We start from the raw sequence: 27,519 nt of genomic DNA on the forward strand, positions 1-27,519 counted from the left end.
AGACTTAGGACCCGGTCGGGAAATGGGCTGGGGCCAGGTGCTGAGTCGGCCTGGAAGGGAGCGCTCACTCGCACGTGGGACCGGGGACTTGACCGCGAGATCTGGTTGTACTCGTGGTCCTGCTGGGCCGAGCCACCGAGCCTCCGTCACTGGCGGCCCGGCCTCGCCAGAGGGCACCCTCGGCCTTCCGGAAAACGCCACCATCTACCCAAGCTGCAGCCGCCCGGCTCCCGGATGGTCAATGAAGAACCGCAGCCGGGATCGCGGCCGAGCCCGGTCCCACCCTCAGGCCTGAAGAGGGTGGCCCTGCCGCCCGGTCCCGTTCCTCAAGCAGACCTCGCGTGTGTCCCCGGCCCGGCCAGGGGGCGATCGGGGACGCGGGGGAGGCGAGAGAGCGGGGCGGGGAGCGTGGACTGACAGCTGGCCCCGGCACAGAGGGGCCGGGGTAGCAGGAGGGAGGGGGCTCGGGAGTAACTTTCCAGAAAAACAGCCAACGTGTAGCAGGAATGACTCCAAGAGGTGGGGGAAAAAAAAAAGTTCAGTTACCACGTCGAAGCAGAGGACTCGCAAAGTATTTTTCAAATGGGCTCGGCTTTTCCTGTGCCTGTTTAAAACATTAAAACCGTGTAGCAAGAGAGGCTGCGTGCGCTGGTCCCTCCCTCCCTCCCCCACCCCAGGCCGAGACGTCATGGGAGGGAGGTATAAAATTTCAGCAGAGAGAAATAGAGAAAGCAGTGTGTGTGCATGTGTGTGTGTGAGAGAGAGAGAGAGGGAGGAGAGGGAGAGAGAAGGGGAATGAGAAAGGGAGGGAAGGAGAGGGCCGAGGGTAGGGGACTGAGCCACATCGAGGCGAGACACAAATGAGAAGAGGCTTGCGGAGGAAGGAATACCGCTTTCCAGAGTCAGCTGCGGTGAATCGCCTTCTATTTTCTTTTCCTTCTGATTTTTTTTTTCCCTAAAGAGGAGCAAGGGACAGAAGCCATGACCGAGGAAGAAGACAAGCTAAGATGCTGGTGACTGTGGCTCCAAGTGGATTATCCGAGCTGTCTCCAAGAGGCCTGACCTCTCTGCTTGCCAGTTGCACATAATCGCTCTCATCCCAGCCAATGAAGAGGAGAGGCAGCGTGAACAGAGTCATTTAGAGAGCCCCCGAGGAAGTGTAAACAAAAGGGGAAGCATGAATGGAGTGCTCGAGAGACAAGTGTGTCCTGCACTGCCCCCACCTTTAGCTGGGCCTGCCGCTGCCCAGCCCTGCCTCTCTCCACATACCCACTGGTGATTTTTTTTTTTTAAAAAAAAAAACAAAACATTTTTTTTCTTTTCTTTTCCATTTTCTTTTCTTAGTCTTCTTCGGGGCAAGGCAGAGATTCTGTTTTTTGGGACCCAGCCATGGCCCTTCTGCACTTTCTTTAAAATACCCACTTTTCTCCTCATCACCAAGCAGCATTTGGCAATATCAGATATCCGCTCTATTTATTTTTACCTAAGGAAAAACTTCAGCTCTCTTCCCACTCCCAGCTGCCTTGCCACCCCTCCCAACCCTCGGCTTGCCCTCCACCTGGCCTGCTGGGAGCCAGAGCCCAGCAGAACCTGTTCAGACATATGGACAAGAATCCTAGCGCTACATCGCACACACAGTCCGCTATCGTCCCGGGGCTGCCAGCGCTTCCTGGGAGTCCTGAAGCCATCACAGTGCAGTGAGTTCATGCACCCTCTTGCCAAGCCTCAGTCTTTGGGATCTGGGGAGGACGCCTGGTTTTCCTCCCTCTTTCTACTGGGGTCTCCTCCTTGCCAGGCCTCCCCTGCCCCCTGGCCTCGCTCCTGGGCTCACACATGAAGATGCACTTGCAAAGAGCTCTGGCGATCCTGGCCCTACTGAACTTGGCCACGGTCAGCTTCTCTCTGTCCACTTGCACCACCTTGGACTTCGGCCACATCAAGAAGAAGCGGGTGGAAGCCATTAGGGGACAGATCTTGAGCAAGCTCAGACTCACCAGTCCCCCCGAGCCATCGGTGATGACCCACGTTCCATATCAGGTCCTGGCTCTTTACAACAGCACCCGGGAGTTGTTGGAAGAGATGCACGGGGAGAGGGAGGAAGGCTGCACTCAGGAGAACACGGAGTCAGAGTACTATGCCAAAGAGATCCATAAATTCGACATGATCCAGGGGCTGGCGGAGCACAGTAAGTCCAAACGCTTGCTGGGTGTCTACTCTGGAGGGGATGAGCTGGAATCGGGTGTTCCACAGAGGGGGCTTGTTGGTGGTTACACAGCAGAGTGCCCAGGGTTCACTGCAGAGGTCAGGCATTGCAGCTGCAGCTGGGTGGGTGGGTGGGAAAAGGAGACAGACATTCTGGTAAGAGACAAGCACTTCAAGAGGCCAGGAGTCCTGGAGCCAAGTGGCGTTCCGAACTCCTATCACATGCCTGATGGATATTAACTTGGGATTGCATTGTGCCACCTCAGGAAACATGTTCTCACACATGTGTTCATAGAGGTTAGCTGTGAGCACACGGGTCCATCAAAGGGTGGGCTGGTTGGCCACCATATCATCAGGGTCCTCTGAATCTGGCCATCGCCCCTTATTCTCCAGCTTTTTCCAGCTCCTTATGCCACATCTCTGGATCAGTTTTCCAGCTCTCGGGAGCGCAGTCCCTGCCCCAAATTTGTTTGTCAAGTTTTTGGAAGCCCAAGCAAGATATTAACTTCTTGCAGCCTGGGCCCTTCAGTCTAACACACACACACACACACACACACACACACACACACACGACCCACGTGAGCTAAGAGTGCATGTATATTCCCACATACGTGGACTTTTGCGAGATGTGGGCTCTTATATTACGCAGTAGACAGATTTCTGTGTATGACGTGGGGCCTCCTGGGCTAATGGACACAGGAGTGCAGGATGGAGGCACTGGCTAACCCAAAGCATCTGTCTGCCATGGGGGTGTGGGTGGGAGGGATGGCTGTGGGGGCGCGATGGGGATGTGTGTCTGGGAGCATTTCTTCCCAGGAGGCTGCTGTCTGCGGAGGAGCTGTGAAGCTTCTGTGTGAGACGTCTGTGTGTGTTTGTACACGTGTGGAAGTCATGTGTGTTTACTGAATGGGGATTTAAAAAGCCTCAATACAAGAGAGAGAAACTGGCAGATGTTGAGAAACTGACAGCCCAGGAAAGAGGAATGTGAGCTGTTCCGGGCCTGAATCCGGGAGCAGCTCTGTTTGCTTTCCCTGCCAGCAGGTGTCCTCCGTGCCCTGGTGACTTCAGCCCAGGCCCACCTGGGAGGTGGGCAGTGCCCGAGTTGGGTGGGAAGATGGGCTGGAGCCAGGAGGGTGGTACAGTCAGAGTGGCCATGGGGCAAACAGCAGGAGGCTAGAGAAACCTGGCTGCAGAGAAGGGACGGGAATGAGCGCCAAGGGGTGGAGTGGCTCTCAAGGAAGATGCAGAGGCCAGTTGGGAGGCCTGCACCAAGCAGAAACCTGTGGTTCATGGAGGTGGGGTGGAGTTTCTCAGTGCAGTTTCCTAGGACTACCTGGAATGTCCTTTCTTAGAATCTGGCTCCTTGGGGGAGTTGAGGATGGAAAGAAGACAGACCTAGAACTCCCTGCCAAGGGGTCCCCATTGGTGTTGGTACAGGGACTTCCAGGTGACCACAGTTTCCAGTCTTCCGGGCCTAGATGGGCTGAGCCCTCGACTCCTTGGTCACCTACTAAAAAACAATTCATAGTAGCCACAAATATCAGAGATTATAAGCCTGAGGAAAGCGGAGAACAAGAGAGTAGGCCTGGAACCTTCCTAGCCTGTGTCAGGAGGAGAATCTGAGAGGGATTGAATGATGAGGGCCCACCCCACCTGGAGCCCTGGGCTGAAAATGAGCACTTTACAAGGAAACGAGGCAATATCTGTGGTTATTGAGCAGAAGCCCAGGGCGCAAAGTGGGCAGCCTTAGACAAAGCCAGGACAGACCCCCACAGATGTGCATTCCCAAGCTGTAGCATCAACATCAAGGGAGTTCAAGACAGGGGCAGGACATGGGGGCTATAGAGTCATGGTCTAGACTGTGCCAGCTTGGCACAGTGAACAAGACTGTCTTCTAGATGCTGAGGCGGAGTCAGTGTTCACTGGGACACAGGCAATGCCACGGAGGCTCACAGTACCAGGCTCTCTGCACTTGGCATAGGCAATACAGTGGTTGAACAGACACCAACCTGCGCCTGTCCTGTGGCTGGTCAGGTGTGGCTCACCCCGGCTGCACAAGGCACACTCAATACAAAGAAGGCTGTGGCAGCTGCTGAGCAGAGGAGAAGCCTGTCCTGAACTTCTTTTGTTGTTGCTGTTGTTCTCAAGACAGAGTTTTTCTGTGTAGACGTGGCTGTCCTGGAACTTGCTTGGTATGCCAGACTGGTCTCCAACTCAGAGATCGCCTGCCTCTGCCTCTGCTTCCTGAGTGCTAGGATTAAAGGTGTGCGCCACCACTGTCAGACTGAGGGTACATGGGACCAGCTCTAGGTCTATGCCGTTGCCAGGAGCTCCATGGCAGAGCTTTGTGGAACAGGGAGCTGGCTCATGAGATGATGTTCACTTCCATATTTTGTCACTACCATATGATAGGCGTTTGGAGGGGAGTGACAGTAGGACCTGGAGCAAGGTGACAGGGGCCCATAGAGGGGACTCATTTCCAGTGGGAGGCGGGGCACCAGAGCAAGAGCAGAAAACTGTCTTGTGGCCCTACCCTGTCATGGTTCATCTATTAAGTGATCTAAACTAGAAAGGACGTGTGCAAAACACACATGCTAAGCGGCAGTGTTCATGTAAAACGCACAATTCAAGGCCACCTTTAATCTTTTTAACCTGAGGGTGGCAGGGACAGCAGTTATAGCCTTTGTAGCCCAGGTACCCGGTTACTTGGGTTTAGCTGGATTCCAGCTCTGACTGTTGGAGGTGGGGCTGGAGATTCTTACACCACACATTCTCCCCCAGCTTCAGTGAATGGGTTTCCTTTCTCTTTTAGACAATCTCAAGCAGGTTAAGCAACCTCAGCCATGTGGTGTTTCTTCCCAGAGCCTCAGTTTCCTCGTGTGAGGTCATCTCTCAGCTCCGTTTCACTCTGAATGAATTTTGTCACGTCTGGGGATGATTTGCCTGGGTACCTTCTGGGAGGTAGAGGCAAGACTCTATAATCTTATGATTTTCTAAGATGTTGCCATGGGAGATGAATAGATGCTTTCTCTGACTCATGCAGTGGAGAAGGATGCTGTCTTTTCAGTTCCGCATCATTCATGCAACCATCAGCCTGAGCATTATTTTTGTCTTTTCTCTTAGATGCATTTATATCTTTTCTTTTTTTTTTTCCCAAGATAGGGTTTCTCTGTGTAGCTTTGGAGCCTGTCCTGGAACTCGCTCTGCAGAACAGGCTGGCCTCGAACTCACAGAGATCTACCTGTCTCTGCCTCCCAGAGTGCTGGGATTAAAGGTGTGTGCCCACCACTGCCCTGCCTGTGGCTTGTTTTTATCAGCCAAGGGAAGTGCTAAGACAAACGCACACTTCCCCGGCAGGAAGAATACCCAATGATTTGGGCTTTCTTTTCTGGTCGCCACCTGTAGATTTTGTTCATTATGAAATCTCAAAGGTGTTCTGCGTTGAAAGAACTCACATGCCACAGGTATCACTGTCAGACACACAGCAGGGCTCTGGCTATCCACGGGGGCCCAGAGAGAATACCTGGGTCCCATCTCCCCCTTACAGAACAGGGCAGCATGGAGACATCCTCAGGGACTTGAGTTTTCAACAAGCTTAAAGACAAATGCCTTCAGAGACTAGGATGGGCATGCAGATGGCTCCAGAAGAACAGTCGTGGCCCAGGCACCATGGCAAAGTAGTTCAGGTCATGGAGAAAGTAAGTGTCTGTGGTGTGGCTGGGACAGGAGGCTCTGCTAAAAGAGGAAGCCACTGTGTGGCTCTTACTGATTTTTGCATTCAGGAATGTAAGTCCAACTTGATTATATCTTATCATTTCTCAGGATAGTAGAGAATCTGGAAGTCTCTGTGAAATTTCCCAACTCGTAATACAGACTTAAAATGTTTATGGGCTTCCACCACAACACATTTAAACACTGGCTGAACAACACATCAAATTCATTTCAAGGTTAATCCATCGAATGTTTGAGACCATCCGGGCGGGGCTCTCTCAAGCTCCCAGAGCCCTTGAAGCCATGGTACCTTTCTCAGAAAAAGGATAAACTTTGCTTCTCTATCCAAGCTCCATACTGGAAACATCTAGAAAACTTGGGGAAACTGCTATGGAATCACTCAGTGCAGTCAGTCTCTGGATAGTGGGGGTTCACTGGTTTAAACACTCTCCAAAGTGGCCCCGTTGCTCATCTCGGTCTTCCATTGGCTCCCAGAAACGAGGTGCCAGAGCCAATACCCACCTATCGGAAGGCGTTTTAAGAGTTCATTAACTACACGTCCATTTCCTGGTTGTTCGTGGACACTGCGTGCATTTCCTGGGGTGTGTGTTATTCTTCCTTCCCAACGCAAAGCAGACAAAAGAGCATCTGTCACTATGCAGTGTTCCAAGAAATGGAAACAACTGGAAACGATGTTCTTTACGGAGGTGACTCCTGCCCTCTTGACCGTCAAAGGCAGAGCTGGGGACTAAAGGTCATCGAATCTAAGGCAATGCTAGGGTACCAGGGCCATTTTGAGGAATCCCACCATAGCTGTTGCTGAAACTACTACTATCTTTCTATTGGGTAATTGCCCAGGGTCACTCTTTCAGGGTCTCAGATTCAATAAATGGAGTGCCGTCAAATCCCACTTGGGTTCAAATCTCACCTCTGCCACCTACTGCTTGAGTGGCCATGGAAAACCGCTTAGCTTTTCTGATGTTCCATTGTCCCATGGGCAGAATGATACATTTTATATGTTCTCTTATATTCAAATATTGTCAGAGGAGCTACATACAATGTATGGTGGTATATTATATATTTTGCTTATTTGCTTGCATGATTCATTCCATTAATTATTTTAAGCTGTTTTTTTTTTTTGTCTGTTTGTTTTGAGATAGGGTCTTACTAAGTAGCTCTTTCTATATATTAGCCCTGGACTCTTAAAACTTTCTTATTAGATTTATTAATGTGTTTATGAGGGTACCCATGTATGCTTGCACTTGAGTTGAAGCCAGATGAAAATTTTCTGACGTCTGTTATCTATCCTCCAGTGTGGTTCCCGGGCATCAAACTCAGGTCATCACCCTTACTCACAAAGCCATTTTGCCAGCCCATGGTCTCAGGCATTTTTTAAAAAAAAATTGTTTTTTTATTTTATGTACATGGGTGTTTTCCCTGAATGTATGTCTATAGCATATGTGTACCTGGTACCCTCAGAGGCCAGAAGGGGGTGTCATATCCCCTAGAACTGGAGTTACAGATGGTTGTGAGCCTCCGTGTGAGTGCTGGGAATTGAACCCAGGTCCTCTGGAAGGGCAGCCAGTGCTATTGCCATTAAATCATCTTTCCAGTTCTCACCTCAGGATCTTGATTCCCCAGCCTCCCCCCTCAAGTGCTTCCCATTTCTTCTTGATTCACCTTACAACTTTCACTAAGAGGGGCTTGTGACAGGGTACAGGAGCCTGAGTGATGGAGTGGATGCTAGCAAGGAGAACAGTCATCCTGAGGACTCTTTTAGGGCATCGCCTTCCCTGTTCCCTGACTGCCCACTTTCTCCTTAGCCACCACATCCTGCTTTCTTCCTTCCTTTTATACCTGGGCACACTCTGTTCTGACGTATGCTCTCCTACCAGTCACTGCAGAGGCCAGATGGGTGCCACCTTCTCCCAGATCAAGTCTCGGTCATTGAACAGGTCACCCACCCAAGTGCTTGTCCACATCCAGAGTTAACAAACCTGCCAACTTACATCTGAAATTGCTGGGGAGACAGCTCCATTATGACATGTTTTAGCAATTAGGAATGTGTGCTACTCTTGTAGAGGGCCTCAGTTCAGGTCTCAGCACCCACATCAGATGGTTTACAACCACCTCTAACTCTAATTCCAGGGGACCCAGTGCCCTCTTCTGGCCTCTTTGGGCACTGCACTCATGTGTACAAACCCCACACACAGATACACACAAGTACACATAATTAAAACCTGAAATAAAATATTTTTTAAATGTGTGTTTTGCATGTGAGAGGTTCTGGGTTCCACTTCTGGCTGTCCTCTATACATACCCATATGACAATTGCCATCACCAACTCCTCTCTCTGGTCCTATTGAGACTGGCTTGGAGAATAATTGGCAGTCTTTGTTTCTTCAAGGCTAATTATTAAGCAGGGCTTCATTAGCTGGTATTCACACATTTCTTTCCTACATCTGTTCCATTAATTTTCCTCTAACCACGAATGTCAGGCCCACCAGATGGCAGTTTCCAGAAACACCCACTCATCCTTTCCTAAAGCCCAGGAGTGTGCTTGCTGGTTTCAGGCCTCAGATCTGCCCCGCCTTGCCCGTGACTCCCAACCCACCCCTGGGGGTGCTTACCCACTCCCTTCAGCCATGTCCTTTATGTGTGGAATCTGGGTCTGGGAGCTCGGATTTCAAGTCCTGACTGTTGCCACCCTTTGTGTAGAAGGATTTCTCGGGTGTCAACGTTCTCAGACCTTGATGTTGTAAAGGACGCAGGGGCGGAGAGAAGATGGAGGCCTCCACTCTCCTTTGTCTGGCTCGGAACTGTGGCGAGCATCTGCTGCCTTCTGGCTGATGGACAGGGTTGAAAGAACGGCGGGGTGACACGGGCTGGCATAGCACATGCTAGCAGGGTGACAGAGACCCTCTGTGCTGGCTAATTTTATGTCAGCTTGACACAAACTAGAGTCATCAGCGAGGAGGGAACATTAACCGAGAAAATACCTTCAAAAAATTCAGCTGTCGGCACATCCGTAGGGAATTTTCATAATTAGTGATCAGTGGAGAAGGGCCCAGCCCGCTGTGTGTGGGGCCATCTCTGGACTGGTTCTGGGTTCTATAAGAAAGCAGGCAGAGCAAGCCATGGGAAACAAGCCAGTGAGCAGCACCCCTCCATGGCCTCTGCATCAGCTCCTTCCTGCAGGTTCCTGCCCTATTTGAGTTCCTGTCCTTCACTGATGGACTATGGATGTGGAAGCATAAGCCAAACAAAATCTTTTCTCCCCAGATTGCTTTCAGTCATGGTGTCTCATCACAGAAATATTAACCCATAAAGAGAAAATAGTTGAGACAGATAGCTTTTTTGATTTGAAATATATTCTCTCCCCACCCCCAGACTTGAGATAGGGCCTTTTTAACATAGAAACTGACCTTTGTTTAAAAGGTCATTGATTTAAACACTTTTTGTTACTCCCTATTACCAGTAGGATGAAGTTTAGGCTCTTTGTTTGACACGCGGGTGTCCCTACAGCCTGATGTCTCAACCTTTCTCTTTGCTTCAGCTTGCAGTTGCGGGTCTCTCAGCCACTCTGGCCTGACTCTGCCTCCAGTCATCCCTTTGTGTAAAACCCCTTTGTCCTCCCGCACTGTCCTCTTGCAGGGTACAGATTGCTATACTAATTACATGTCCCTATTTGATCCTTCCTCATTTCTTCCTGTCATTCCTCTGCATCACCAAAGGTCCTGTGATGTGGGTCCGTGTCACTTGAAGGCAGGGACTGTGGCTTCTGTCATCAGCATCATACCTGGCTCATAGTATTTATTTTGCATGTTTTATTTTTAAAAGATTTAGTGTGTGTGTATGTGTGTGTGTGTGTGTGTGTGTGTGTGTCTTGGTCTGGGTCTGGCTGTCTGTATGCCTGAGGAGGCCAGAAGAGGGTATCAGATCCATTGCAGCCAGAGTTACAACCAACTGGTTGCAAGTTGCCCAACATGGGTGCTGGGAATTGAACTTGGGTCCTATGGAAGAGCAGCGGGTACTCTTAACCACTGACCCCTCTTTCTAGCTTAAGAAATGAATGACTACCCTGTCTCGAAAAACCAAAAAAGAAAAAAGAAAAAGAAAAAGAAATGAATGACTACCCAGTGAACAAGAACATGAATGAATCAGCTAGCTCTAAGATAACTAAATGACTAACTACTATCTTCCCAGAATCTGTTTTGAAGTGATTTATTGATTATTTTGTTTCTGAAACTTAGCCAGGGCTGGGAACTTGCTCCATAGCCCAGGCTAGTCTTAAACTCAAGATTCTCCTGCCTCAGGCCTCCAAGTGCTGATATTATGGGCTGTGTTGCCAGGCCTGGCTGAGAATCTGTATTTTTGAAAGATTAAGAAAATTAGTCTGGAGAGCTTAGTAGTTTGGAGATAGCAAGACAGAGAGAGCAGAGCTGGAGAGATGGCTCAGCAGTTAAGGTCACAAATACTGAAGATCAGGGTTCAGTTCCTATCATCTGTTTGAGGTAGCTCATAATTGTCTGTAGCTCCAGTTCCAGAGGATCCAAAGCCCTCTTATGGCCTCTGTGGGCACTGCACACATGTGGTGCATATACATATACTTCGGCCCACACTCGTACACATAAAATAAATAGATCTTTTTTAAAAGCCTGTGGGAAAAGGGGACAGTTACACTTGACTACCCAGTCTCAGGTACATGTTCTGTAGCTCCAAGGTCTCCTTACTCAGGACTCTGTATGACTCAAGGGTCACAAGAAATCTTCCTTGAGGCCTCAAGGCTCTAGGGAGGTCATTAACATGACTGTGGCCACTTGGCTTGTGTCTGCTGGCAACACACCGGGCCCTCACTCACTATGCCTCTCCCCCTTGCTTTCCCCTCTAGATGAACTGGGTGTCTGCCCCAAAGGGATTACCTCTAAGGTTTTTCGCTTCAACGTGTCCTCAGTGGAGAAAAACGGAACCAATCTGTTCCGGGCAGAGTTCCGGGTCTTGCGGGTGCCCAACCTCAGCTCCAAGCGCCCCGAGCAGAGGATCGAGCTCTTCCAGGTACCTGTTCCAGCTGGAATCCACACACTAGAAGCCAGCCTCTTCCATGTCTGGCCTCCGCTGAGCATAGGGTTTGACAGACCTGGTCTGGAGCTGACAGAGCCTCTGTCATTAAGAGGGTTGAGTTACCTGAGGTGCACAAAGGGCACGGTGTTCAGAAGCCTTTAGTCACCCCGGGCTTGGCTGGCCAGTCCTGGGCACTGGGCACTGTAACATATCCCTGCTACTCCGTCCTGGCCTCAGATACTCTTTCCTCTGCCTCCTTAGATCCTGCGTCCCGATGAGCACATCGCCAAGCAGCGCTATATCGGTGGCAAGAATCTGCTCACAAGGGGCACTGCTGAGTGGCTATCGTTTGACGTCACTGACACCGTGCGTGAGTGGCTGTTGCGGAGAGGTGGGTAAACTCTTAGCAGGAACCTTTCAGAAAGAACCTCAGGTCTCTTCTGCCTTGTGAGAGGGGAGAGGAGAGAACTATGGGAGCCATATATCAGGGTTCAGTCTAGCTTTCTCCGGACTCTGTTCTCTACTCCATTATTGAATGCTAGCACTGAGTCGGGCTCTAGGAACTCAGCAGCAAACAAGACAACGAGAGCTAGGATTTCATGGGGCTTTCATTCTAGTGGCAGAGACACTTGGTAAGCCAGTGAGCATATTGATAAGATGGAGTGTCAGTCCATGACAATGTGCGGAAAACTAAAGAATCAAGATGATAACGGTTGGGTGTTCCAACACTGATGGCTTTGAGGAGGTCTCTGTGAGGAAGGGAGTCTGACATTGCCATCCAAGTGATGATCAGGAGCTAGTGTAGCAGCAAGCCATTTGTTTCCTGGCTGCTCAGACTCCCAAAATAACCACACAGAAACTGTATTATATAAAACACTGCTTGGCCCATTAGCTCTAACTTCTTATTGGCTAGCTCTTCTGTCTTAATTTAACCCATCTCCATTAATCTGTGTATTGCCATGTGGCTGTGGCTTACTGGGTAAATTTCCCAGTGTCCGTCTCCAATGGGCTACATGGCTTCTCTCTGACTCCACCCTTCTTTCTCCCAGCATTCAGTTTGGCTTTCCCCACCTAGCTAAGTTCTGCCCTGATATAGGTTCAAAGCAGTTTCTTTATTCATTAATGGTAATCACAGCACACAGAGGGAAATCCCACATCAAGCTAGCCCTTTAAGGTCAGGAGGCCAGGCTAAAGGGAGATCTAAGCAAAAGAAACAGTTAAGGCCTTGGCCCCTGGATGGAACCTGACTTGATTTGTTGTAGCAGCAGAGAACAGATTGGAACATTGTGAGCCGAGGACATCTGGCTTCCTGTCAGACCACAGAAAGGTTTAGGGCTTACTCCAAGTGTGTTGAATGCTATAAGCAAGATGTGCATGTGGGTGCAATGATGGGACTTACCCCTTTAAACAAAAGCCCTCCCGTTACTGGGAAGTGAAGGGGAGCCTTGTGGCAGCCTGGACAAGGGTGGCAGGGGCTTGGACAGAGGTAGTACAGTGGATACAGAAATCACACGGATTCATCTGTAACTTGGAGGTTGAGACAATAGGCTAGTAATAGGTATGCTGTTTGAAGGCACAAGAGCAACATCTGATGATGTCCAAGGTTTTAGACAGAATGTCCAGGTGGTATCATCAGCTGTTTGAAGAAGGAAGACTAGAAGAGACTTGGGGCAGGTTCTGTGTAGGCAAACTGGGTTTTAAAAGCCCAGTGTCACTGAACTCTACAACACGTTTGTCAAATGTCAGATGTCCCAAATACCAACCCAGCTCACTGTGTCTCCTCATTTGGAAAATGAAGTATGCTTCCACCCTGAAGGCTTCCCAGAGCTGCTGTCAGGCTCACATGTATTAGAGAGAGCTTTGTGGGTTTTGGTGCACTTTGTAAGAGTAAACTTTCACTGTGCTGGACAAAGAAGCCGAGGTTCAGCATGAGCAAATTCTTCCACTGAGCTAATCCAGCCTAGAGTAGAATTTTTGTTCCCCCTCGAGTAATAATAGTCTGGTGTCTCCCGACGCCATGTTGGTACTTCCTGCTCTGACAGCTTAGTGGTGGTGGAGGTGGTGGTGGAGGTGGTGGAGGTGGAGGTGGTGGTAGAGTTGGTGGTAGATGTGGTGGTGGAGGTGGTGGTGGAGTTGGTGGTGGAGGTGGTGGTGGAGGTGGTGGTGGAGGTGGAGGTGGAGGAGGTGGTAGTGGAGGTGGTGATGGAGGTGGTGGTGGTGGAGGAGGTGGTGGAGGTGGAGGAGGTGGTGGTGGAGGTGGTGATGGAGGTGGAGGTGGAGGAGGTGGTGGTGGAGGAGGTGGTGGAGGTGGAGGAGGTGGTGGTGGAGGTGGTGGTGGAGGTGGTGGAGGTGGTGATGGAGGTGGTGGTGGAGGTGGAGGTTGTGATGGAGGTGGAGGTGGAGGAGGTGGTGGAGATGGTAGAGGTGGTGATGGAGGTGGAGGTGGAGGAGGTGGTGGTGATGGAGTTGATGGAGGTGATGATGGAGGTGGTGATGGAAGGTTACATATAGGGTCCCATCTGTTCCTCCTGACCCTCACCATCAACAACTGTGATACTGTCAGCCCATTTACATACTGGTGGTCAGAGTCCCCAGGCAGGAGAATCCTTCAGTGTCCTTAATGTTTGAGGAAAATGGGGTTGAAGGCAGAGGTCACAAGCTGCCTGCTTTTACATTTAGCTCTTAGTCAGCAGGGCTTTTTGTTGTTTAAACAGTTGGGAGACTACACATAAAGCTGGGGTAGGTGTGGAGGTGCACACCTTTAATCCCAGCACTCTGGAAGCAGAAGCAGGAGGGTCTCTGAGTTCGAGGCCAACCTGGTCTACTTAGTGAGTTTCAAGACAGCTAGCGTTGTGTAGATAGAAAACAAAAACAAAAACAAAACAACAAAACCAAGGCTCCTGAATTTTCATGACTAATTGGAAGCCTGGCCCTGCCCGTGTATCGGAGCTGAGCAGTAGCCACCCTTTGAAATGTACTGTGCACATCGTTTCTTCCCCAGCTGCCGTGCTTCCTGTGGGTGAGGCTCCAAGGGGACTCTCTCACGTCTGCTATCTACTGGACCCTGTAGGCATTCAAGTCTTCAAGCTCCCATCTACAGGGCCTTGGGAGATAACGGAGTTGAGATGTGGTAGGCTGGAGACCCTGCCCTGGCCCTTGAGGAAGATAACGCCTGTGACAAACAACAGGACTCAGTCAACTGTAGCAACCACACACCTCTGATTCAGGCAGCTCTCTGCTCAGAGCTTACCGCAGGCCAGGAAAAAGGGGCTGGGGCAATTCATCTTGATTTCCCTGTCTGATTTTGATCAGCTCCACCTGGATTCCTCTGAAGCCCTGGGCACTTGGAATGCTCATGTCCCCAGCTGTGGAGCTCAGTGAGAAGTTTGCGTAGGATACGCTTTCCATCCTCCTTGAGACAAAAGAAGAGATCATTTCATAATAAAACCCGTGGGTCCTCCTCCCACCACCCCGCCACTGCCAACCCTGAGGTTGGTTTTCCATTGGAACCCTCAGTTCACATGCAGGCAAATTCTGCCCACCCCTCCCTTCCCTCAGGGGAAGTAGCTGAGGCCTTTGTTCACGAATCTCCTCAAGAGTTCACGGCCCCAAACCAGGCTGCAAACAGGCTCCAAGTTGGAGCAGCTGATGGTGCGAATTGATGGGGACTGAGTCACACCTGTGGCTTGGGAGTCACTCAGAAGCATGGGCAAGCCTGTGTGCTCCAGGTACCCAGGCTGCACGCCGAGGCCCAGAGCTGCATGGAGCTGTATCCAGAATGGAGACCCCAGGTCCTTCCACCGTTAATGTTGTTACTCATGCAGCCCAGTTTCTCAGTATACAGAGCCAGGCTGGGAGGATGTGCCCAGGGTCATGGTGACATGGTAAGAAAGAACAGGCATTTTGCACCTCGGTGAACGGAAGAACAGTGACTCCATGGTGCCTCGTGTAGCCTGTTCCTTGTCCATGACGATTAGGTGTGTAGTACCTCAGCTGGGAAGGGTGACACACACCAATGATTCCAGCACTGAGCTGAGGCAGGAGGACTGCCAGGTCCAGGCTAGTCTGGAACTGTATAGTGAGCCCTGTTTAAAACAAATACAATGTATATTGTGGGGTCTCTCATCAAAACCCACAGCTCTCTGTCTTGATCTTAAAAGGAGGACTCATGGATAGGGTATCTTGGGCAAACTACCTAATATTCCTAACCTCAGTGATCTCCTCTGTACAATGGGCCGATGATGGTTTTTAGTTTATACGATTTTGTTTTGGTTTTCGACACAGAGTTTCTTTGTGTAGCCCTGGCTGTCCTGGAACTCCTTCTTGTAGACCAGGCTGGGCTTGGACTCAGAGAGATCTGCCTGCCTCTGCCTCTTGAGTGCTGGTATTAAGAGGCATGTCCCACCACCCGGCAGTTTATAGAGACTAAATGCACTATTGCTGGTAAAACCTTGTAGCAGTTTGATAGAAAGTAAGGTCAGCAAATGTGGGTAATTGCCACCCCCTCTGAGTCCTCTTCTAGGGAGAACTATAGGCCGAGTTAGGCCGCCGTCCTGTGCTGGTCACACGCACACGGACCACTCCTTTCTCAGCACATCCAAGCACACACTCTCACTTTCTAACACAGAAATGATGAGAACTTGCTCACTCCTGGTCTCTCCCACCCACCTTGGACATCCTTGAACAGGAAGTGCTGTGTGTTGCTCATTGCAGCTACTATGGCTCCTTCCAGCTGCCTAATACCAAGGAGAGAGCAGACTTCACCCCTGGTCATGGCTCCTCTCGCTGCCCCCCAGCAGCCTGGCTATATTAACTTGTTTCTAGAACAGAGACCTTCAAGTTTAAAATGTGCCCTTGAAGTTTCCCTTGGGACAGGACAGATATGGTTGGACTTTGGGGTTATCAAGGAAGTGACTTAGTTCTTAACCATTCTGTCGGAATCCATGTGGTCCTGGACCCTTGGGATGCCAGGCTCACATCACGGTGACTGAATCACCATGCCCGTACCAGTTTGCCTTGGAGAAGGGTGCTGAGCTGGGTGGATTTGGGGGTGTTCTCTGATGACAGGAGATCTTAGGAAGATATCAGGTTGGTCCTGAGGCCAGATGACTATTAAGGTGACTTCAGGGAACGTATGCCCATCATCTCACGGAGATGTTCACCTGGAAAGTGCCTTCTCTTGTGACCTCTCCCACACCAGCCAGGACTGGCACTATACCAGAGTCAGCCTGGTTTTCTCCATGACTATTTGAATCAGTCCAACTTTTTAGTTACTTTGTGTGCATATGTGTGTACCTGTGTGTGTGCATGCGCACATACATGTAGAGGCCAGAGATCAACCCGCTGGTGTTCTCAGAATAGCCAGCCACTTTGCTTTATTTGTTTCATTATAGCCTCTCATTGAGATCTGGGGCTCACTGAGTAGGCTAAAAATTAGGCTAGAGAGCCTCAGGGGTGCTCCTATCTGTGGCTCCCCAATTCTGGGATTACAAGCATGTGTTACGACGCCCGGCTTTTTACATGGGCTCTGGGAATTGAACTCATGCTTGTGTAGAAGGCCCTTTAAGGACTGAACTATTATTTCCCAAGCCTTCATTTCCGCTTGTTTTTCCTTCTCTCTTTACTTCACTCGGGCCCTTTTACCAGTGTCTGTACTTTTTTAATTCTGTTTACCAAAAACATCAGCCCACAGCTAAGAGGAGAAAAGGCCCTAGCTGGCCCTTTTGCACTCAATGTCTGTCAACAAAGCACCTCTGGGTTTCCTCAAGCTCATTCCCCCCAACCCATGCTATCTGGACCCCCGGGTGTAGCTCCCTAGAGGCGCTGTTGATAAGCGGACCATTCTGTGTTCCCATGCTGCTCATCTGGTCTATCCACAGTCCCAACCTCCCACCACAGTGACAGGCTTTTTCAAAGAAACTTCCAAGTCATTTTTACCTCATTACGTCTTGTTCCTTAGAGAAAATATAACCACAGTTTGCCTCTTAGAGCCTCTGGAATAATCTCCACAGTGATGGTAGAAACGTTGACATTATTTACAATGGCCCTGAGTCACTGTAGTGTGACTTCTAGCATGGATTTCTGACTCCTTTACTTCCTCCCTGGTCATCTCCCCCTCCCCCCCCCCGCCCCGCCCTGCCCTGCCCATCACCATCATCCTACCTCCAGTCAATCCCCCTACCCCCCACCCCACCATTCAGCTTTCATAAGTTCCTCAGTTACTCACCTTCGGCCCCACCCCCATCCCTGCCTCATCTATGCTATTGAGTAACTGAGTCAACTCAAGTACCTGTTCTCCCAGAAGAAACTGAGGGACGCGAGCTTTTTCTTTCCTTCTCGTGTCCTTGCACTTTGGGTTTTTTTTTTTTTGTTTGTTTGTTTTGTTTTGTTTTGCTTTGTTTTTTCTTTTTTTGAGACAGGGTTTCTCTGTGTAGTCCTGACTGTCCTGGAAACTCATTCTGTAGATCAGGCTGGCCTCAAATGCAGAGATCTGCCTGCATCTGCCTCCTGCATGCATGCTGGGATTAAAGACATGCGCCACCACCGCGCACTGTATCCTTGCACTTTTGCCCCATGCACGTAGGCAACAATCTCTTTATAGCATCCTTTGAAAACGGATGACTCTTTCCAGCTGCCTCCAAAATGCCCACTATTTACACACCCGACTAGTTGTTTGGAATGTAACGGGCAGCTTACTCTGAGCTTTGGAAGCCCTTTTTGTCACCTGTGCCCGGATGGTGGGCGCGCTGCCCTGTCCCTCAGTGATTCTCCCCTTGACTCTGGGTCTTATTTTACAGAGTCCAACTTGGGTCTGGAAATCAGCATTCACTGCCCATGCCACACCTTTCAGCCCAACGGAGACATCCTGGAAAATGTTCACGAGGTGATGGAAATCAAATTCAAAGGTACTGATGAGGAGGTGTGGTGGGATGAGGGGGTGGATCATCCAATAGGAGGCCCCTTGGGAAAGCCAGGAAAGGACCAGCGTCCTTCATAAATATGGCTTTTTATTTAAAAAAAATTATTTATTTTTATTTTATGTGCATTGGTGTTTTCCCTGCATGTGTATGTCTGTTTGAAGGTGTCAGAACTTAGAGTACTTCTGATACTGGTGGCTCCCCTCAGTCTGTGCCTTCTCACAGGGTGAGGGGAGGGACTTGCCCTGTACTTTCCTCCCTCACAGACTGTGCTATCCCTCACCCTGACTGCGAGGTGGAAGCAGCCTGCAAGGACACTGCTTATCTTTTTTGTTTGTTTGTTTTTTTGAGATAGGGTTTCCCTGTAGTTTCTAGAGCCTGTCCTGGAACTAGCTCTTGTAGACCAGGCTGGCCTCGAACTCACAGAGATCCGCCTGCCTCTGCCTCCCGAGTGCTGGGATTAAAGGCGTGCGCCACCACCGCCTATCTTAGACACACTGCTTATCTTAGACACGAGGTTGTGGCCTTGCTTCCCTTTGCAGGAGTGGACAATGAAGACGACCACGGCCGGGGAGACCTGGGACGCCTCAAGAAGCAGAAGGATCACCACAACCCTCACCTGATCCTCATGATGATTCCTCCACACCGACTCGACAGCCCGGGCCAGGGTGGGCAGAGGAAGAAGCGGGCGCTGGACACCAATTACTGCTTCCGGTGAGCCTCGGCCCCATAGGGAGTGAGGTCAACCTTCCCTCCTGTGGTACTGACTTGAGAGCTGAGCCTCACTCAGTCAAGGGTCCCTGATGCTTTTCACATCAGATAAGAGCATTCATCCTGGTTGACAAGAAGACTGGAGATCTCTTCCAAACCTCTTGTTTTTCTGAGATCCCAGTATTTTCTGTAGCCTGGCTCCATTCAGTCTGGATAAAGTGAATGAGGAGGCGTACCAACTGGGATGTTGGTACTGGGGATGCTTGGGGAAAGCCTCCTTAGGATCTTCCTGCCCGTGGACTAGCAAGGTGTGTTTGTGTAGGGGGAGATTAGTGCAGGAGCCCATTGAGGAAGTGCTTGCTCGGTTCCCTACTGTCTTTCTTTCCCACTGCTTCAACAAAACAGTCTGACAAAACAGCACGAGGGAGAAAGGGCTCCTTTTACCTCACTGCTCCAGATTCCGTCCACCGCGGAGGGGGCGTCAGGTAGGAGCTTGCAGCAGCTACTCACATTATATTCATAGTCAGAAGAGAAAAATGGATGCACGCTAGCATACAGCTCACTTTCTCCCACTCTCCCGCCTAGGGAATGGTGCTACCCACATGGGTGGGTCTCCCCATCTCCATTCTTGAAATCAGGATAACCCCCCACAGGCACACCCCCAGGGGCCCTTCTCACAGGTGATTCTGGATTCTTTCAAGCTAACAATGAACAGGATCCATCACATCTATGCGGGGTTGGAGGAGGCTACTGGGTGGGGAATATAGGATGATCGCCATTCGTTTCTCTTGAGCTAGAGAAGATAGCAATGACTTCAGAAGGGACCTACCTTCAGAGGCTGTTTCTCTCCCCACCCCCAGGCGGGGTTTCTCTGTGTAACCCTGGCTGCTGCAGAACAGAACGCCCTCTGTAGACCAGGCTAGCCTTGAGCTCACAGAGATCCACCTGCCTCTGCCTCCGCCTCCCAAGTACTGGAATTAAAGGAGTGTGCCACTACCACCTGGTCTGCAGCTTCTCTTCTTTATGAACAGCTGGACTGCTCACAGATGTGGGAGGGGTGAGGAAGCCTACACACCCAGGGCTAACAGGAAGAAAATGACATCGGGAGGGGTCTGAGGATGACGTTCTTGCACACTGTGAGCTGGGAGTGTATCCATGGACACAGGAAAGCTGGGGTTTGAACAAAGCCTTCCTTCAGGGATGGGTGAGGTTTGGATATGTAGGGATCCAAGAGCAGAGGTGCAGGGGTGCTTCCAGGTAAAGGAGGAGAAGAAAGGGTTAATTGGCCAGAGAAAATGCCCGGATGGAGTTGGGGTGGGACAACTAAACACATGGTTAAGAGATGGCCAGCTCAGGAAAAAGAGGGGAGGTGGTGTGGTTGCTACCACCCACTCCAAGGCTGCTGGCACAGAGATCTGTTCTGTGTATCTATTTGTCAACTGGGATGAATGCTCTTATCTGTGGACAACAGTGACTTCAACCCTAGGGGATATCTTGTGGCTGATTGGTCTGGCTGCTTGATTTTGCCCTTGAAGAGAGAGACATTCTGATCTCACCTGGGTTGCTTAATGTGCTGGCTCTTCAGCTTCTTGCCTGTGGTCCCGGGGGTTTCTGGAGCACCAGGTGACTTGTCCGTGCTTAAGAGACAAGAAGGGAAGAGCCAACAGCCTTCCGCTCCCAGCTGTTACTTCTCTAAATAATCAAGCGTCTGCCAGAGCCTGTCCTACTCACTGCCAACTTCTCTAGTTCTGCCTGGCCATTAGTCAGGTCCCATGACCACCCGCCTTCAAGGGTGGCCAGGAAAATAAGTATCCCTGGAATGGGAGGAGTCAAAGAAGGATGGGGTTCTAAAATAGAGTCTATCATGGGTTGGCCTTTTCTTTTTCCTTTTTTCCTTATCTTCCTTCCTTCCTTTCTTTTTCTTTCTTTCTTTCTTTCTTTCCTTCCTTCCTTCCTTCCTTCCTTCCTTCCTTCCTTTCTTTTTTTTTTTTGTTAGAGACAGAGTTTCTCTGTGTAACTAACAGTCCTGGCTGTCCTGAAACTCACTTTGTAGACCAGGCTGGTCTCAAATTCACAGAGATCACCTGCCTTTGCCTTCTGAGTGCTGGGACTAAAGGCATGCACCACCATGCCTGCCTATGGTTCCATCTTAAAACCTACAAAAAAAATCAGATTTTGGTCAATTGGAAGTGGTGACTTCTTGGTGTCTTCAGAGACCTGTTGAAGCCAATGGCATATGCCCACAGAGTGAGGAAGGGTTGCTGAATGGATTTCTGCAGACAACAGGATTGGAGGGGCCTGATGGCCCTGCTCAGGTTCCCTGGGAGTCACAGCTGTAATCAAGTGCACTTGAACCTGGGATTCAAAGGACTAGGCTTACCTCCTATGATGGCAGAAGTACTCCAAGGGGAAGCAGGAAGATACACGTGAAGCTTCTTTTGTAGTCAGTCTCCCTTTTTGCTGATTTCCTGTACATGTTTTTACCACAGCAACCTGGAGGAGAACTGCTGTGTCCGCCCCCTCTACATCGACTTCCGGCAGGATCTGGGCTGGAAATGGGTCCACGAGCCTAAGGGTTACTATGCCAACTTCTGCTCGGGCCCTTGCCCGTACCTCCGCAGTGCAGACACCACCCATAGCACGGTATGGAGCAGGGTGCATGCTCTCTGGGACCTGGGGCTCCACTGACGAGCCTACTTGTCAGGAAGAGTGCATGAAAGATTGAATCCTGAATGAGCAAAATCCCTGTAATAACATTCTGATCTTGGCAGGTTGGCCCAATTCTACTGATTCACACCCTGAAGTTTAAATTCCCACCACAGGGTCTAGCACATGGGTAAACAGGACGCATAGCATGCATGACGCTCTGGATTCAGTCTCTAGCACACACGCTTAAATGAACACGCGCACGGGCACACATGGACACACGTACAGGGTTCCTAACTAGAGTTTCAAGCATCCTTTTCATTTTCTTCGTACCATGGAAGTTATTCAACTGTCACATGTCACCCTGTCACACGTCACCCTGTGTCATAGATGTGTGCACCCTGTTGGCAGGATGTGGGATCCAGAGATGTTTCTATCTCTGTTAAGACCACATAAAGCATGTTACATTGTTTTAGCAATAGAAGGAGCAGAGGGTCCATGCCGCCTGCCACCCGCCTTTCTCAAGGGGGACGGAGAGCAGGGCAGTCATCTGTGAAGCACATCTCCACACATCACAACGCTGCTGCATCCTGTCTGGGGCACGCACTCTGGCAATTACTAAATGTGCCAAGGTAGTGGTGAGCGAGAACGTTTTCCACGAACGTGGAAGACCTTTAGGAGAAGTTTCTTATCGATTGTAAATCCCCAGCAGTGGTCACGTGCTTCAGTCAGTAACCCAAGTCCATGGAGTCTGCCTCCTGTCACGCTGAATGGCTGCAGCCAGTCTCTCATCCAAACTCTTCCCACAATCCCCCTTACACAGCCTCTGTGGCCACGCTCCTACATGCTCACTCAGAATGGGCCCTAGAAATTACATAGCATCTGGAACACAGGCTCAAGGCTTGGCTCTCTCTCCTGCTAAATATGTGACCCCACTCACAGGTGCTGGGACTGTACAACACCCTGAACCCGGAGGCGTCGGCCTCGCCGTGCTGTGTGCCGCAGGACCTGGAGCCCCTGACCATCCTGTACTATGTCGGCAGGACCCCCAAGGTGGAGCAGCTGTCCAACATGGTGGTGAAGTCGTGCAAATGCAGCTGAGGCCAGCATGCAACCGAGGAGGAAAAACTGCCACCAAAGCGACAGACCTCATGCTAGAGGCCTGGAGCCCGCAAGCCCTGGCTCCCGGCAAATGGCCGAGAGGGAGGCTTCCTTCTGGAACATTTCTTTCTGCTAGCTCTGAGAATCACTGTGGTAAAGAAAGTGTGGGTTGGTTAGGGGAAGGCAAACTCTTGAGAACATGGCATTTCTGTGGTACAGACAGAGGTGGTGGGGTTGGAGGAGAAAGGATGTCGAGGCACCATGGTGTGTGGCAGTGGGACTGGGCTACTCTAGGGAGGAGGTTGGGTACAGTGAGGGTCAGTGAGGGTCAGACTGGAAGGCTCTTCAGATCTGAGGTCGGCTCTGCCCATTGAAGTATCACATCTACCCTAAGGGATCAGGATGACATTAGAGGCAGCTGGCATTTTCCTTCAGACAGGTTACCAAGACAAAGTCCCCCCAGAGTCAGATCTTGCACTGCCTGGGACTAAGGACAATCTGTTCTTTTCGCAAACTGCCCTCTCACGCCAGCATCATGAATCATGACAGATAATGCAATTAGTTTCTGGGCTAGCAACTAGCTATCTCGGGTCCTCTGGAGATGCCGAACTCAAAAGTCAAGGTCAGAATTTGTTCTCTCGAGTCTTCCCTCGGGGCCCCTCCTTTTGCCTTCTTCCTTGGTCGTATTTCCCCATGGACATTTGGCTAGACACCTTCCAGGTAGGTCAGGGTTGGCTCTCTGGATTGGGGGTCCACACAGCCTGGGGCATCAGGGATCATTTCCCTTTTACCCTCTTAGACTCCATGCTCCCCTGGGGTTCCTGGAAGCAGGTGCTACGTGCAAAAGTTTCTGGAGAGGCTGCGCGTGTCTGACATGACGACTTGGCCCCAGACGCACAGACTGAGGTATAAAGACAAACACAAATATTACTCTCAAAATCTTTGTATAAATAAATATTTTTGGGGAATCATGGATGATTTCATCTTCTGGAAGGTTGCTTCTAGAAACAGTAAAAACCTTGTTCTAAGGTATATGTATGTCAGACTCCATAAATGTCCTTTGCTTAATTTCACATTGGCATCTACCTACCAGAGACAACAGTCCGGGCAGAGCATCTCATTGTTTGGCATGAATACACTGGGCCCCATTGCTGCCTCTAGCACCTGAGAAGACTGCACCATGTCTAGGCACACTTCCTTCTTGCAGGATACATTATTCTCAAACATAGAGACAGTGGCTTAAATGTATAAAAAATTATAGCAATCTTGTGGCCGGGGAGAGATGGCCCAGTGGGGTAAGTGTCTGTTGTGCAAATGGTACCCGAGTCTGGCTCTCTAGAACCCATGCAAAAGTCAGGCATAGCCATGCCCATCTGTAATCTCAGTCCTGGGGACAGGGAAAGTGGCCGAGTCAGGTAATTCCTGGAGGCTCTCTGGCCAGCCAGTCTGGCTGAAATTACAAGCTCCAGATCAATGAGAGAGCCTGTCTCAAGAAATAAGGTGGAGAGGAACACACACACACACACACACACACACACACACCCCTCTGGATAACTGTAAAGTGTGTGCCCTTATGTATAGAAATGTGCCATTAGATTCAATCTAGATGATACACGCCAAAGTTTTGGAAATCTCATTCTGCCTCAAAACCACGTTGAGCATTCGAGAAGCCACATGTGGCAGATGGTTCCAAATGAGACAAATGCTGTTAGCAGAGGCAACCAGGAACTCCTTTTCAGATGGTGGGCCTCTTTAGAGGCAAGAGATCCCAGGGCGATGGAGAATTCCACTGTGGCTTAGCATTCATCTACTGTAGTCTCTGCACTGAGCCAGCAGAGCAAGGAACCCTCTGGTCTTAGCAGCTATAGAAAGCTGCCAACATGGGGCACAACCACCGAGGCACAGGCACCACATCTGACTAAAGCTGAAGCCTGCAGGTGGAAGGACATATGAGTGTGTGCAAACCTTGTTCTGAGTTCAAGACCCAACTCCTGAGGTTGGCCACTGCCTTAGTTAGGGTTTCTGTTGCTGCGAAGAAACACCATGACCACGGCAAGTCTTATAAAGAAAACGTTTAATTGGGGTGGCTGGCTTACAGTTTTAGAAGTTTAATCCATTGTCATGATGGCGGGGAGCATGGCAGCATGCAGGCAGATGTGGTGCTGGCGGAGTAGCTGAGAGTCCTACATCTTGCAGGCAACAGGAAGTAGACTGAGACACTGGGCACAGGAAACCTCAAAGCCCACCCCCACCGTGACCATACCTACTCTAACCAAGTCACACCTCCTAATAGTACCACCCCTATATTATGGGGGCCAGTTACAATCAAACTACCACAGCCACTAAGACTATCTCTGTGCTTTGTTCAGGCCCAACTCATTTATACAGTGGCCCCTGTCCCCAGCTCGAATCCTGGTTGTAGAAGTGCTCTGTCTTGTGTGCGTGCGTGTGTGTGTGCGTGCGTGTGTGTGTGTGCGTGTGTGTGTGTGTGTGTGTGTGTGTGTTTGTGTATGTGGTGGGAGCAATATACCAACATGTCAGCCAGTTTAGTTTTGAGACAGGTTTTTACACTGTAGCTCTGGCTGCCCTGAAACACCTATGAAGATCAGGCTGGTTTCAAATGACTCCTGAACGTTGGGATTAAAGGCATGCACCGCCATGCCTGGTCCAAGTACTACAACCTATTAATTGTGACAGTTATCCTCAAACTTCAGTAGGCATGAAATTCTCTCATGTTCAGAAGACATGTACAATATGGGGCTTAAGAAATGTTAAGAGAACTGGCTGCTTTTCTGGAGGACCAGGGTTCAATTCCCAGAACCCACCCAACTGTAACTCATGTTCCAGATGGTCTGACATCCTCTTCCGGCTTCTACAGGTACCACATGGTTCACAGACATACATGCAGACAAAAGACTTACAAACAAGGTTTAACAAAATCGAATACAAACAGAAGTAACATACAGTTTTAGGCTGTAGACCTAGAGGTCTGCTCCCACTGGGGGCAGGGTCCAGGCTGCCTCTATAAATTGCTTTTGGGGAAGAAGCACATTGCGTCAGATACAGGTCCTTTCCAGCATCAGTAAGGATGCAGGAAATAATCTTTCTGTCCCTTTCACCCTGTCTCCCAGGGTCCTGCTACAAGTTTGAACCAAGGCAACTGGATATGCTTCCTGATGCTATCTTAAAGAACACACCGTGATTACAGGTGTTTTCATGTTAGACACTACTCATGTCAAATAACATGTACAAACACACGTGAAGGTCTGCAGTCCAGTCTTCCCTTTCCATGGCCGCTCACAAGCACTAGGGCTGTTTGAACCACCGTCTTCAATGGCACACACTTGTTTTGAGGAGAGCGGCAGGACTGGAGAGGACACCTTGACTTGGGGAGGAAGGCTAGAACAATCCACCTGGCTTATAGCCAAGGCCAGCAACCGAAAGAATGACCTGGGAGCACCAAGGCAAGGCAAGACTGGAGCCTGGCTTTAGCCCCTGGTGGGCAGAGAGGATGGAGCTTGAGGATTTTGTTCTGATCGGGTGCCGAGAGCAACTCTAAGTGTGGCAGCTGCTTTGAAAGTTCTTACCCTGAGCTCATGTCCTCTTGCTCCTTTGTGCCAGATTGGCAGGTGGAGAACTCCAGACCTTTTTCTCCAACTCTAACATCAGAAAGGGATGATGGAGGCATCAGAATGTGTTGTCTAACCAGCTCAGATCAAGTGAGCAGTTAAGATGGTCCTAGACTACATGGAAACCTTTCTCTATCCTGCTCTTGAGAGTCCTAATCCTCCACTGTGCCTGAACCCAATTCATGCACTAAAAAGAAAGCAAAGTCCCCCTTTTCTGTCTTCACCCCCCTCCTCTTCTTCAGTTTGTTGAGACAAGGTCTTGGGACTCTGACTTCCACGCTGGTACTGAACTTACTACAAAGTCCAGCCTGCCTGGTGTCTAAGTTGTGGTCATCCCCCTGCCTTCCTCATGATTGGATGTGAGGCATGAGCCACCACACAGGACCCATCTGTCTTAGGTGTCATTTTTTCTGTCTGGATTTCAACACAGTTGATGGGGGTTTTCTTGAAAGTCCGACTCTCAGCAGACGTTGGAGGGAAGATCTAATGTGTGCTGCAGTCAACCGGAACAACTGCGCGGAGAGGCTGGGTGCAAGTGGGCACATCCACACCCCACTCAGGACCACAGTGAATAAGCCTGTTGAGGACACGCCGGGAGTGGTGGCACACACCAGTGGCATATGGGGGGGTTGGCTCTGGGAACTAGCCTGGTGCTCCCATCTGCTAAGTTTCTTGATAGCTCCCATTCTAAAACAAAAACTGAAAAACTGTCCAACAATGAAATATGAAACATAATGAAATGTTGGTTCCATTTTAGCCTTGACGGTGAATATTGATTGTTGGGAAATTAGTGAATGGAAAAAAAGGAAAGAAAAATTGAATTACTTTATTAATCTTAGAAGTCAGTAATTCCAAAAGGCGCCTGTCCCATTGCAGTCGCCTGCTTGCTTCCCCACTCTGGGGAACCAGTGCTGTTGGCTCCCCTACCCCAAGGGAAGATCAAGTTTGGTGGATGGTATTGGGATCTGAAGCTCATACAAAATAAAATAAACTTAATACTTCAATCTGGAAAAGAAGCAAAAGCCAGATGCAAATAGCCAAAGAGCCTCTTTTATATCATCTGGGAGCAGCAGCAAGAGGGATGGAGAGGGCCTAGTGGGGTGGGGAGGGGAGGGCAGGGGAGGCACACTCGTGCTCTGAAGGGGACTTGACACATCAGGCCAGAGTCCCCACTGCCAAGTTCCACCAAACCCAGGGGATCTGCTTCCCTGTTGCCCTGGTAAAAGTCTGGTTGGGCTGATGGCAAACATATACTGCCACTTCTGCTTGAAGGCCTTGGGGACTCTGAGGCAGCAAAAAAATACTATGGACCCCTGGCAGCACCGTGGAGGCGTAGCCCCCGTCCCACTCCCAGGAGTGCGAAACAGGTTCTTCTTCCCCAGTCTCCGGGTCATCGGTCAGTGTGAGTGGGATCTGGAAAAGAGAATGTCAAGCGCTCAGTGACCGAGGACAGTTCCTAACGCATAGCAGGGTCTCTGGCAAAGGATGCTCACTCTGGAGCACACAACCCTCTAATCCTCTCCTCGAAGCATCCTAAACGA

At 50.1% G+C, this 27,519-nt stretch overlaps 1 protein-coding gene across 1 annotated transcript; it reads left to right on the top strand.

Annotated features, from left to right (window-relative positions):
- Window positions 1-1,367: 1,367 nt before the first annotated feature.
- Window positions 1,368-23,324, top strand: Tgfb3 (transforming growth factor beta 3). The gene is made up of 7 exons (XM_038337186.1): window positions 1,368-2,185; window positions 10,805-10,968; window positions 11,236-11,365; window positions 17,772-17,879; window positions 18,434-18,605; window positions 21,092-21,245; window positions 22,191-23,324. Exons 1-7 carry the CDS (start codon window positions 1,834-1,836, stop codon window positions 22,347-22,349), a joined length of 1,239 nt encoding a protein of 412 aa, XP_038193114.1. The 5' UTR covers window positions 1,368-1,833; the 3' UTR covers window positions 22,350-23,324.
- Window positions 23,325-27,519: the final 4,195 nt, after the last annotated feature.

The sequence above is a fragment of the Arvicola amphibius genome, chromosome 7, assembly GCF_903992535.2.
Source record: "Arvicola amphibius chromosome 7, mArvAmp1.2, whole genome shotgun sequence".
Classification (NCBI taxonomy): Eukaryota; Metazoa; Chordata; class Mammalia; order Rodentia; family Cricetidae; genus Arvicola; species Arvicola amphibius.

Coding starts and splice junctions, on each gene's coding strand:
- Tgfb3 (XM_038337186.1), top strand. CDS start 1,834: ATGAAGATGCACTTGCAAAGAGCTCTGGCGATCCTGGCCCTACTGAAC. Junction 17,880..18,433: donor GATGGAAATCAAATTCAAAG/GTACTGATGAGG, acceptor TTCCCTTTGCAG/GAGTGGACAATGAAGACGAC. Junction 21,246..22,190: donor CAGACACCACCCATAGCACG/GTATGGAGCAGG, acceptor CCCCACTCACAG/GTGCTGGGACTGTACAACAC.